Genomic DNA, 12,462 nt, shown 5'->3' on the forward strand with positions numbered 1-12,462 from the left:
CAGTATGATGGTTGCCTATCACCAGAAAATAGCGAGGCAGGAAATTCTGAAAGATTCACCTACCGTCTGTTAAGATACTCCTACTGTCTGTTAAGTATCTTTATGACATAAATGTTAAGAAAGAAACTGGAAGTAGTGCATACTTATTGTCACCCCACTCAGTGTCCATTGTGAAGTATTAATAGATGAGTGCCTACATAGGAATAAAAGTGCTCTCATCTGAAAAACAATATTGTAATTGGACAGTGAGGTAGCAGGCTCTCTTTAGGAAAATAAGGGTTCCCTGGAATGTGATCAGATTTAACTTGATCTTTATAACAAAGTTAGCATTGTATGTCATCATACAGTGTCTGCACTAATCCCAGGGATATAGCAGACCTTCAGAATAACCCTAGATTTTTATAGGATGATAATCTAAGCTGTATGGTAGAAATGAGCAGTATTAATCACTCTATGAAGAAGTTAAAGCAGTAGCTACTAGTACAAATTTGGGAATAAGCTTTCCTTTTGTCTGCTCTAATCTGGCTTGTTTCTGAAGCATTCAGAACTTCCCATTTGGACTTCTCAGTAAGCTTATGTACCTTATTAAAGATGATCTATCTGTGCAACACAGACTGCTTCAGTATGAACCATTAGGTCAGCAGCCTGATACAGGATTGTTCTGAAGGCTGACAGCTTGATAGCTTGTTTGTAAAGTTATTGTAGATGCCTTGTTTTTGATCCACCTTAGTGAAAATGTGTTTAAGCTGGTGTCTGTTAATGGCAAACTAACTTCAGAGGTGATTATTTGTTCTCTTTTATACTTGGTCCCATATACTTTTCTGCTCTTGTGGTCAAGTTGTTCTACATGATTGTAACAGTCAAGTAAGAGTTCTTACTTAAAAAACTAGTTCAGCATGTTAGAATATACACTGCTGGAATACATTTAGCTGTCAAGAAACATGCTGAATTTTATGTCAGTTATTTTTCTGTAGCCCTGTCAACAGGAAAGAGTTTGGATACTGATGTGCTTAGAAGAAGTATACATCCCTAAGTTACTTATATTCATACATGAGTATAGATGTTCTTAGGTTTTTATTCAGCTTTTTGAAGTTGCATTGTAACCATTGTGTTGTGGTTTGTTTTTTTGTTTTTGTAAAATACTGTAGGTATGTCGGCAAAGATTATTCTTCTGCCCAGGAACAAATGGAAGATGACATGAAAGCGTATTATAGTCAGAATAGCACAGTATCACTAGCTCAGTCTCCAAGTGTTGGGCAACTTGTTGCGGTACATGCTGAAGAAGATGCCTGGTTGCGTGCTCGGATAATTTCTCTAGAAGACAACAGGATAAAGGCAAGTAATTACCTCTCTTAGCACTTGGAGAAAGACTTTGAAACAATCTTGGGTTTTAGATTCATGATCAGTTCCTAGATTTGCCGCACTAGCATTCTCTCCTTTCTTGCCCTGAAGTAGTTACATTTTCAGTTATGAGAAATTAAGACTTTTCTGAAGTAATGCAATTGCCAAAATTAAATGATCTTTCAGATTTTTTTTTCATAAGTCGTTTGAGTTTTGGGGGAATATTTGGGGTTTTATATGGTGCTGAGCCCCATGGCATTTTTGTACCGAAGATGTACCTTTGATAGGAGGAATGAGTGTAGTAGCACTGTTTGGAGTGGGGAAGAACAAAATTCACTTGCTGATAGACTTTGTTTTAAGTTTACTAAAATATCTATTACATGCACTGAATAGCAAGACAATGAGAAGGATATATTTGTGTTCCCTTTTAGGCAGATCTGGTATTCTGGGAGTTATGTGTAATCTACATTTTAGCTAAACCCCTTTGATATTCTATAACTCCTCTGTTAAAGTTTTCCTGGGCCAAGCAGACTGTTCTGGCCATCTGCAATGAAACTAGAACATACGATAGAACTGTAAAAAAAGTTTGAAACTTCTCAATTATTTCTTGCCTAGTCAAACATAAATGATACCTTTTTATTTGTTTTTCTTGGCCCAGTTAGATGACATTTTACACAGGTCTGCTTAACATACTTCTAAAGTTGATCCATTTCATAAATATTTAAATCGCACAAATGTTAGATTTGAGGTTTTTCTGAAAATCAGTGTGATAACCTTCAGCTGGAACTTGGAGAGAGATGTCAGAACTCAGTTTTGTGAAAGATTGTTGGGTTTGGAGAAGTGACAAGGATGTTGGTAGCAAGCTTGCTTCTAGTTTCTCTCTATCTAGAGCTATCAGCCAAAAGAAGGCTACTGCTTTGTTGCAGCATTTGCTGATTATCCTCAGACTCCCTTTTCATTGTTTGGTATGCAGACATTTTGCATGATAGGGTTTAGAAAAAAGTTGTAAAAAGCCCTGTCAAAAATGCCATTCTCTCCTTTCAGCTGTTACTTATTTGCTGCCAATCAGCAGTTTCCCCACTGGTTTCCTGCATTGACTGAGGTCTTTGTGTCAAAGTTACTATAAGCATAAATCAAAATTATTCTCTTAATATTGTAAAAACAAAAAGCAAAACATAGAAGGGCGCTTAAGTGGTATTTGATTTTTCAACACTTTCAAAACTTTACAAATAAAAATTGCCAGATTATTACCTTTCTTCATGTGGTTTGAGGTAATACATGCTCAGTCCTTCCAGCACTGTTCCTATTAAGAGTTGAGATTCTGTGGATTGGTTGGAGAGGATAGTTTCGCAGAGATCTTGAGAAGAAAGCTTTCCCTGAAAACTCTGAACATTGAAGCAGTTAGATAAATAACAGATTAATAGCATTATATAGTGCTAATGTAGTGAAAAGTTATTTGTCTGTGGCTGCATAGAGAATGTGATAAGTGGATACATCTTCCCTAGACTCAAGAAAATGTATTTACAATTATATACATGATCTTACACTTTTATTCCTTTTTCCATTATCAGGTATGCTATGTTGATCATGGCTTCAGTGAGTTTGTTGAAAGCAACAGTGTGTACAAACTACAGAAACGGTTCACTTTGCTTCCATTTCAAGCAGCAAAATGTAAACTGGCAGGTAAGAGAAAGCCAGTGTTGACTATACAGGTTGCTGTTGCGTGATTTATGGATTGAAGCATCTCAGTCTGGGAGTTTCAATCCTGTTTGTAATAACTCTGTATGTATTAGATTTTGTCTAAGACAGCTAGTCTAAGCAGACACAGGTAGGCATGGAAACAAGGAAAAGGAAGGAAGGATGTGAACAAGAGTGTTATTAAAAAACCCTTGATATCAGAAGATACTGATATCCAGCATCTCTGTAATGGAACGTTGTTGTTTTCTGTACTTAGCTTGGATGTCTTTGTCCCTTTAATGTATGTGAGCCTAAAGAAAGATAAAGAAACAGTTGCTGTTGTGTAAAGCAATGTACTATCACAACTCCTTTTTCCGTACATAAGACATATCTGTTGTGGCTAGCTTGGACAATATTCCTAAATATGATTCTATTTAGTTCTTTTAAAGATCTTCCCCTTTCAGTATTTGAATAGTTGCATACTTCCTAGACTCTGCTGGAAATTATTCACCTTCCTAGAACTGGTAGGCATTTCAAACTTTAAAAAATATGGTATTTAAAATCTATGAAATTTCTACAAATGAGCTTATGTTTGTTTATCCTTTTTTAAAAAATTCTTGGATGCATTTTTAATTCTTCGATGCATTTTTAAACTCTTTAATGCATCCTTTTTTTGCTTCGACTCTTTCTGAAGAGGATCTTCTTTTCCCCTTCTTTCCCCTTTCCCTCTTAAAAAGGTGGAAATTTAGCAGAATGCAAGTAAGGGTGCAGTACTATTTTCTTGCTACATCCTGATTCTTGAAGGATTCCTGTTGCAAACACAGCCCTGGTGTTTATTTTTTCCCCTCAAATACACCGATACATGAAAGTATGGTGTGTTTTACAGGACTGGAGTTCTTCTGTGATGATCCTGTCCTGGTAAAGACTGTGGAATCACAGACATGCTCCAAGATATTTGCTGTGGAAATACTGGAAAAGAGTGATATTCCTCTTCTTGTTCTCTATGATACTTCCGGCGAAGACGATATCAACATCAATGCTACTTGTCTGAAGGCATTGTATGACAAGTCCCTTGAACTGCATCTAAAGGTACCATCTTCCTGCTTCCTTCTTAATTCATTAAAAAAATCATTGACTGCTAAGGTCTTGGATGGACAGAAAACAGTACTCAGAAAATTTGCTAAGTTTTTGTGTGTGTTTTTTTCTCCCTTTCTTGTCCAAATCTCACTGTTGCAGGTAGATGCACTATATACAAATGTCAGAGTAACCACTGTTTTCTCTGACGGAAGCCTGTGTTGCCAAGTGCCATCCAAAGGCTTGTCCAGACTTTCTGAAATCTTGCAAAAACTAGAAGACTACTTCCATTACAAGGTAGGTTCTATGATGAGAGAAGTGGTGAAGTCATGTAGTCTTTCTTCAGAGTGTACCCATTATTTTCCTTGCACATAAGTTCAAGTTTCTGAAGTAGCTGTAGAGTATTCAAAAAGGGTATAAATTATCATACTAGTTTTTTGGGGATGCATCTGTCAGCATGAAAAGTGTCTTCTGAGGCTTTCTTGTTCACAAGGTGTCTCTAAAGCTTCAGTAACTACTTACAACTTTCCTTGAATAGTTAGAACAGCAACAATATTGCTCATAATGGAAAGCTGCATCAGATGGGTATAAAGTCTGTGGAGATACTGCCATATTTTTTTTCTGGAAGTTTTACCTACATGATGGAGTTGAGGTGTGTAAAGAGCCTGGCCCACAGCACACTCTACACAGTGACAATAAAAGCAGTGTAATTAAGGTCTGTTCTTTTTAGCCTAGCTTCCTTGGAGATTTAATGTCTTTGGTCTGATCTGCTGCATATCTTGTCCTTGTACCCTTGTTTTTTGAATGTTGTGGCCAGTTTCACCTAGAACTGATGTACAGGAGGTCAAAAAAGTCTTTCAAAAGTCTTAAGTTGCTTTAAAATTGGTATGTGGCAGAGAAGTCTGACATTCCACCAGTCATTTGCAGACACATGCAACAGCCATTACTTAGACTTAATAGAATTTATACAAAAGAGAAGAAATCATAAGATAATCTGATTGGTTCAACATTCAGCGGAACCACAGAGAATCAAACCATGAAATGCAAAACCTTGGAGGTTGTGGTAGAACTGCTGCTTAAGCAACTACTCTATTAGAGTGGGTTTAGGTGTAGAAGTTGAGCTTTAGACCTGTTGTGGAACACACACCATCTGAAAATACTTTATACTGAACATGTCTCAGTTATCAAGACTGGTTTCAAGCAAGCTAAACACTGAAGGAATGAATGCATATATGACCCTGAAAGGTTTACCAGCACAAAGGCAGGCAGACAGGTTATTTTGAAGGTTCAGATTTTCTGGACAGAATGTATGTTAGGTTCTTGTTGCTATTGAAGAGAGACTGACATTCAGAATCTGTATACAGGGGTAAAAGAAGCAGTTTTGACTTTGCAGCTTATCTTAAGCATTTTAATTTTGCCTGAGAATTTAAACAAAGGAGGGTGTTGATGTGTCTTCAAATTGAGTTTCTTCATGTTTTTTATAGTGTAGCTGTTGTCTTGGTATGCTATTTAGGATTATCATGGTAAATGTCACCCCCATGAGACTTTCATTTGAGTCAGGAGTAAATTTGGTTTGATAAATATCTCAGTAAATGATGTATTCTAGAATAGAAGGTAGGAGATTCTTCAGTTATCTGTCACAGCTCTAAACTGCTCTTGCTTTTCAGAACATTAAAGTAATGGTTGGTGATTTCATATTCTGTGTTTCTAGGTGTGACTTTTTTGCCCCTGGCACTTTATGTTCTTTCAGTTGCCCTGTAAGATTAACAGCTTGGAATTAAAACTTCATGAATTGGAGAAGCTTAAAAAAACAAGATAAGAAATACTTCTGAGGCTGGAAAAATATTTTATATTTGAAACAGAGTTTTTGCTTCCTAGAACTGTTCATTCCATGTACAGATTTTGAAGTGGTTAGATGAATGCCAGATAGTAATAGCTCCATGCATTTTAACTTCTGGTTTTATATTTGCAGCAAACATCTGAGTTTAATGTATCATTACCTTTCTGTGGCAAAATCTGCTTGTTTCTTTCCAAAGGAAAATGGACACGTGTAGAGGTAAGAAGTATTCAAAGAACAGCTACAATTTTCCTAAGCAGAAATGACTCTTCTTTTTGTTTAGCTGAATTGGAATCCTTAGTTGCCATGAAGCTTTTTATAGTGTATGTGTCACTGTTGTATTTTTAACCTCAAAATGATACGCTTGCTTTCTTCTTTCAGATAAAGATTATTCATACTAGACGGGCACTTGATGTGCAATTCTTGGATACTGGAACAGTTGCAACTGTAAAAGTATCAGAGCTTAGAGAAATCCCACCACAATTCCTGAGAGAAGTAATTGCAATACCTCCTCAGGTATAAAGGCGTGTTAAAGCTAACCTGTGCTTGATCTCTGGGCAGTTTTTGTAGTGCTGCTACTTCAAGGTTTATGTAATGAAATCTTGTTTTTTTTTTAATAACATTCAACACTGGAGCATATTTCATTGTGCATTTTTGCCTGACGTAGGTCATAATGTAGTCCTATGTATTGACAAAATGTGTATGTGTAAAGGTACAGGTTTTGCATGTTCCTCTCCTTCTGTTTGTCATACATTATTTAATCTCTCAGTATTAATGAAGTTTCTGTGAATAGGAACTTTTGGAATAGTTTCTATATTATTCAATAACATTTGATTCTGTTCTTAGGCTATAAAATGCTGCCTAGCAGATCTGCCTCCTAACACCGGCATGTGGACTCCAGATGCTGTACTGTGGCTGAGAGACACTGTAATGAATTGTCCTGAATTTAGCATGAAGGTAAGTAGTCAAAATGCCTATGTGACTTGAAATCCATAAGCATGTGGAAAGACCATTGAAAGAACAACTCTAGAAGCTTACTCATAACATTTATTTTTGTTATAGAAGTTTAGAAGGTTGTAGCCAGCCCTTGGACATAAATTCTATTCAAAGTCCTTTTCCTAGGACATTTGGCATAATACTTACTTGCTTAAGCCTGTTAGAAGTTTCTTGTTTCCCCTCAAGAATTTAGCAGCTCCTCATTAGTCTTCCAGATTTTGCTGTCCCAGTTCAGATATGCAGATAGTTATTTGACTAGCTGATATGAAACACAGTTGTTAATGTTTCACCACATAAAGAGATAAAACTGTTGAGTTAAATTATTTTTATGTCTCTTGTAAGCATTGTTTTTTTCTCCTTCTTGTCTTCAAATGCAGCTTTATTTTTGATTGCTTTTGCTAATCCAGTGTGACTTAGTACATGCTGTTATATACTTAGAATTTATGTTATCTTTGAGATAAAATTATTTCTGCTTGCAATGTATCCTATCTAGTTTAATTAACTGAAAACACTCTTCTAGAGGAAATCTATTATTAGATACAGACTAAACAAAGGTAATTTCCTCTTAAAAATCTGATTCCAGATACTGTCACAGCACTTTTAAAAAGTGTTTTGTAGCTTTTGTTTACCTTTTTTGCTTGGTTTTACATTGGAGACCATATAGTTAAAACATAGTTCCTGTAGTCTGGGACTTGACTGTTGCGTCTGGCTTTTCTAAACATCCTCTTCCTAGATGCTTTGAGCTTGTTGCTGATTTTTGCTTGACTAAATAACAGATGACAGATGTATGCTTTAACTATGGAAAGTTGTTATTCCTGGCTGGGAAAATCAACAGAAGAATTTGTAAGGAAATGTTCTACTTTGTCAAATTAAAATTTCAATGCTTTACTATAAATAATGCTATCTTATTTGATATTAAATAGAAAATATTTTTATGTTGGTGCTTGAAAGTTATGTGTGATGCAAAGCTGGAAGCTTTTTTCATCTTTTTTTTTCCCCATCCTTAATTTTTCCCATCCTTCATCTCCCATAATGACAGACGGATAATTTTGAAGGATTATGTGTTAATATTTAATAGCACTACTTAGTTGTTTAGATCTGTATGGACACTGGCTACTGTTCTTCTGAAAAATAGAATTGTACACACAGTACTGGGGTTGAACCTATTGGACAGAGCAAAACTCAGTTCAAGCTTTGTATTTGCTGTACCTTAGTGCAATACCTGCAAATGCTTTCTTTAGCTGCTGTGGAAGTTGCTTACTATCTGACAACTTCACTAACATATTTGAGAGACCCTTGAAAATACTTCTGTGCATATAGAACGCAGTGAACTGTTGCCACTTTTCTGTTAAAGGTTTTAGTCTTCTGTACAAAATCAGATGTTCATTTAATAGGTATAAACTGGAAGTTAAACTATATTTTGTTTTCCAAGGTGGCAAAGCAGGACAGTTCAAAGGGAATTGTACACGTTTACTTGTTTGCTCCAAAGAACTTCCCAGACATGGATCATAGCATCAATCGACAGATCAAAAATGCAGACTTGTGGAAGCACCAGAAAGATGTTTTCTTGAGTGTTACACCCAGTGGGACTGGCTCCACAAAAGTGACAAGCGATGCTCTTTCAGCTCTACGGTTAACTAGTGGAAGGCTAGAGAAAAGTTCCTCTGATCCAGGCAGAGAACCCAGCAATGTGGTGTCTAGCACTGCTGTGCCTCCGCCTCTACCTTTGTTAAAGACTGGTGAGCTCATGGATGTCTATGTCCCAGTGGCCTGCCATCCAGGTCACTTTATTGTCCAGCCTTGGAAAGAGCTACATAATCTGGAGGCCCTAATGGAAGAAATGATCTTGTACTACAGCAGGGCAGAAGAGAAACCTGTGAACATAGAAAAAAACAAGCTGTATGCAGCTAAAATTGAAAATCAGTAAGTATGTTCTTAAATTAAAAACAAAATCTTTGACGTTAAGCTTAGCTCTGCTGAGCTAGGCAAGCCTAGCTCTGCTTTGTCTGCATTGTTAACAGGGTGGCAGAAAGAAGTCCAGTGATCACTGAGAGATTAATGGAGTAAATGAGGTTGCAGTCTCTTCATGCTTCCAGATTGTAGTTGGAAGAGTTGACTTCTCTTCAGATAATACCAGATCTGGGAAGCCTGAGACATACTGGTTAAGATCTTTTGGTTGTGTATTGTTTTTCTGATGCCTTGTCAGTGTGTGGATATGAATTCAACTTGTCTATTCCTGTTTTCCCCATTTTTAGGTGGTACAGGGTCATAATAAAAGGAATTCTTAGAAATGGGTTTTTGTCAGTATATGAGCTGGACTATGGTAAACATGAGTTTGTCAGCATAGAGAACGTACAGCCACTCATGGATACGTTTAGAAAACTACCTTTCCAAGCCGTAACAGCCCAGCTTGCAGGTAGGTAGTAAGAATTTACAATTTTTTTGTGTTAAAAGTCTTACATCAGTGGGGATACCAAGTGAACAGAAATGTGAAGTGGACAAAACCACAGGTTAGTGATGTTAATGTTTTTTGCCAAAGTAAGCATGTACCTGCTTGCAAAAGCATGCTTGATGCATGCATGCATGTTCATCATCAACATAGCTCTGCTTTTATTCTTGACATAGGTGGTGATGGTTCTGTTTTACTATTTGTCTGTTTATTTTAAGGCAGCACTTACAGTTATAATGTATAAAACTGAAGATTGCTTCAACTTTTCCAGCAGCTGCTTTTCATTGTCATAAATATTTATCATTTAATATACTGATGTCTTAATATGTAAAGGACACCAGGAAATCAAAACTAACTGTGTTTTGAATCCTTAAAAATAAACCCATTACAAAGTGTCAAAGTTATGTCAGTTAATAAGAACTTACGTTCTTTTTATCCTAATCTGCATATTGTTAGGAATTAGATCCTGAGTTTCTGGAGAAGTATTTCTCACATATCTTGCCCCTCCTGCAGTTTCCTGTTTTCCAGTGCATATTTGGAATCCAAAGTGGCCTGAACATATTGGTGTTCTCAAACAAACTCCGCAAGGAGGGTAGGGGCTTTCAACAGACATAAGTAAGATTAATTTCCTTGAGAACATGGTGCATAGAGTGTGCATACATCTGATAGAATTAAAACAATAAAACTCAGTCTCTCCTTACTGTCTTTCCTTTTCCAATTTTTTCTTTCATTTCTGCATTGCTTTCAGATATATGTGTCTCTTCTTATTCAGTTGCTGCTTTCTGCCGCTGGTTTGGTCAGCACTAGTCTAGACTCCAGTTACAGAATAACGTTGCCTGCAGTGACAGGCCACAGAGTTGGTGCTCTGATCCTCGGTTGCCTTCTGTGCATCTGCTTTCCTGCACAGCCTCAGTGTGACCTTGGGGGTTGCTTTAAGCGAGTGATGATGGATATGTTACCCCCAGGCTGGCGTCTTAGGAGTGCAGTGCTGCCATGAGGCTGATTTCTAGCTGTGTCTATTGGGGTAGCACCAGATCCAGCTGAGCAAGCCTGCAAGTCATCTCACTTTCCTGCTTCACAGAATCCCAGGTAGCTAGTTAAGCTGGCCTCTGATTTGCTTCATACTGCCAAAGCAGGCCAGCTGAGCCCAGAACACTGGTAACTATTGTCTTGCTATTCTTCTACTTTTTTCTCTCTGTTTTTTCATATCTGCTACCTCTCAGTCTCTGGTCCAGTTCCTGGTAAAATCCTGTTTGCTTTCCTAGCAGCAATTACCCTTTCTTAACTGTTGATGAACTGTTGAATTCTCATTCCTTCCATAAACTGCAAGGATCTGTGTTCCACTATTAGCAACCTGCTGCTAATAGTGAAAGCACAGTGTTGTCACTTTGCTGTTTTTCTTCTTTTATCCTAAGTTGTTTTTTCGGTATTCATGCACAATATCTGAGCCTCTTGTGTCTAGATGCTGAACACCAGCAGTGGTCTGGGGAGACTGAACTCTGATTCTGCAGGAGCCACTTCTTTCTTGGTGGATTACAGCCATATTCAAAAAGTTGTTTGGTTCGCAGCGTCACATCCCTGAGCAGATTTGACTTTGTGGGACACAGCACTCAAAGAATAAGCAGCAGGATTAGGCTGCATTTAGGCTGCATTTCTCTTCATTTCTGCTCTTTGCAGATCTAGTTTGGAACTTGAAGGTTTGGCAGATGTTTTAGTTGCTGATGCTGCTTTGAGATGAGGAAAACTTAAATCTAAAGTAAGGCAAACAGGACATACAATTTTGGCAATCTCAGGCAGAAAACAAGGAAATTGTTTTGAAAGGATCTTTAGTTTCCTTTTTGTGGTGTTTCTTAATAAGTCTTGATCATGCATGGCAGCCAATATACAGGGAGTCAGTGCATTTGCCTTTCACTTCTGCAAAACTTGTCCATATCTTTAGACTTCAAGAAAAAAATAAATGTCATAGTCTCTGTAACAAGTAAGCTTGTTTGTGTGGGAGACGAATGAGCTTGTGTTTCCTTTCTAGAGTCAAGCTGCATTCAGGAGCACTTGAACTTCTCTTTTGTCAAGTATTTAAACTCCCGCCACTTCTTTATAAACTTAGTCATTCAGATTGGTCTAGTCTGTAAATGACCTTCTATTTTGCTTTACATTTGTCCCAGGAGTGAAAAGCCAGCAGTGGTCAGAAGAGGCATCAATAGTGTTTCGGAATCTTGTAGAGAAGAAACCCTTGGTGGCACAGATACAGGCAGTTAACGAAAGCACTAACTCTTGGGATCGAAAAATAGTGACCTTCCTCGTGGATACATCTCTTCCAGATACTGATATTTGGATTCATGATTTTGTGTCTCAAAGTCTTGTGGAATTTTCAAAGGATGATTAATTGCCACTTCTGAAATGTAGCAGCTCAGATTATTTAGCAATAATATAAGTAACAGGTTTTGAAGAGCAACTTATTTACTACATGGCCTTGGAGACATAAAGGGGATAAAACTTTAAAATCTGTATTCTGTGAAAAGGTTTTGTTTAACAAGTTTGGTTCTGTTGATTTCAGTTGACTTTCTGAAAATTTGCACTTTGTTTACCATTGTAATGCTAGAATGTTTGGGTGAAAATATTAAAAAAAGTTATTTATCGATAAACAATTTTGACTTTTGTTCTTGTGATCTTTCCCTAGTTTTGGGGGGGCTTTTTATTGCATAGCTGTTACTCAGAGCCATTACTGGATACTCCTCCCATTTTCTGCAACTAGCACTTTAATTACTTGAGAAACATGGAAGCAGTCCTCAATATTTCTAAATTTAGTGTCATTGACATGCATTATTGGTGGGTTTTTCCCCCTTCCTTAAATTCTTAAGAGTTTAATAGTTGAAAGTGCCTTGTTTGGGACACTGCATTGTGGGTCTTAGCTTTCACAGAAGGGTGTGCACTTCATGCGCTTACCAGTCTGCTTGCTGTTCTTTAGCAATTATACCACTTTCCTGAATTCTCCGCTCCCCTCCTCACCCGAGCGCCCCTGAGCAGCTGCTAAATTCAAGGCATTCCTTTCCCTCTTTTTGATAGCTCCTTCTCATGTGTGCTTCTGTGA

General features: G+C 37.4%; 1 protein-coding gene across 10 annotated transcripts in view; it reads left to right on the top strand.

The window, feature by feature from the left end:
* TDRD7 (tudor domain containing 7) overlaps nucleotides 1-12,462 on the top strand; it is a 49,150-nt gene that overhangs the window by 32,974 nt on the left and 3,714 nt on the right. For 7 of the 10 annotated variants that reach the window (XM_065046271.1, XM_065046268.1, XM_021298472.2 and 4 more), the window contains 10 exons: nucleotides 1,149-1,335; nucleotides 2,913-3,024; nucleotides 3,905-4,107; nucleotides 4,255-4,389; nucleotides 6,065-6,148; nucleotides 6,311-6,445; nucleotides 6,776-6,886; nucleotides 8,358-8,848; nucleotides 9,181-9,341; nucleotides 11,537-12,019. In XM_065046271.1, the coding sequence (XP_064902343.1) occupies nucleotides 1,149-1,335; nucleotides 2,913-3,024; nucleotides 3,905-4,107; nucleotides 4,255-4,389; nucleotides 6,065-6,148; nucleotides 6,311-6,445; nucleotides 6,776-6,886; nucleotides 8,358-8,848; nucleotides 9,181-9,341; nucleotides 11,537-11,757 (1,840 nt within the window). In that variant the 3' untranslated portion in view covers nucleotides 11,758-12,019. Of the gene's footprint in view, nucleotides 1-1,148; nucleotides 1,336-2,912; nucleotides 3,025-3,904; nucleotides 4,108-4,254; nucleotides 4,390-6,064; nucleotides 6,149-6,310; nucleotides 6,446-6,775; nucleotides 6,887-8,357; nucleotides 8,849-9,180; nucleotides 9,342-9,379; nucleotides 9,436-11,536; nucleotides 12,020-12,462 lie in introns of those variants that run through there. The other 3 variants (XR_010469016.1, XR_010469015.1, XR_010469017.1) reach the window with 2 other exon arrangements.

This window comes from Columba livia, chromosome Z (genome assembly GCF_036013475.1).
Source record: "Columba livia isolate bColLiv1 breed racing homer chromosome Z, bColLiv1.pat.W.v2, whole genome shotgun sequence".
In the NCBI taxonomy this organism is placed as follows: domain Eukaryota; kingdom Metazoa; phylum Chordata; class Aves; order Columbiformes; family Columbidae; genus Columba; species Columba livia.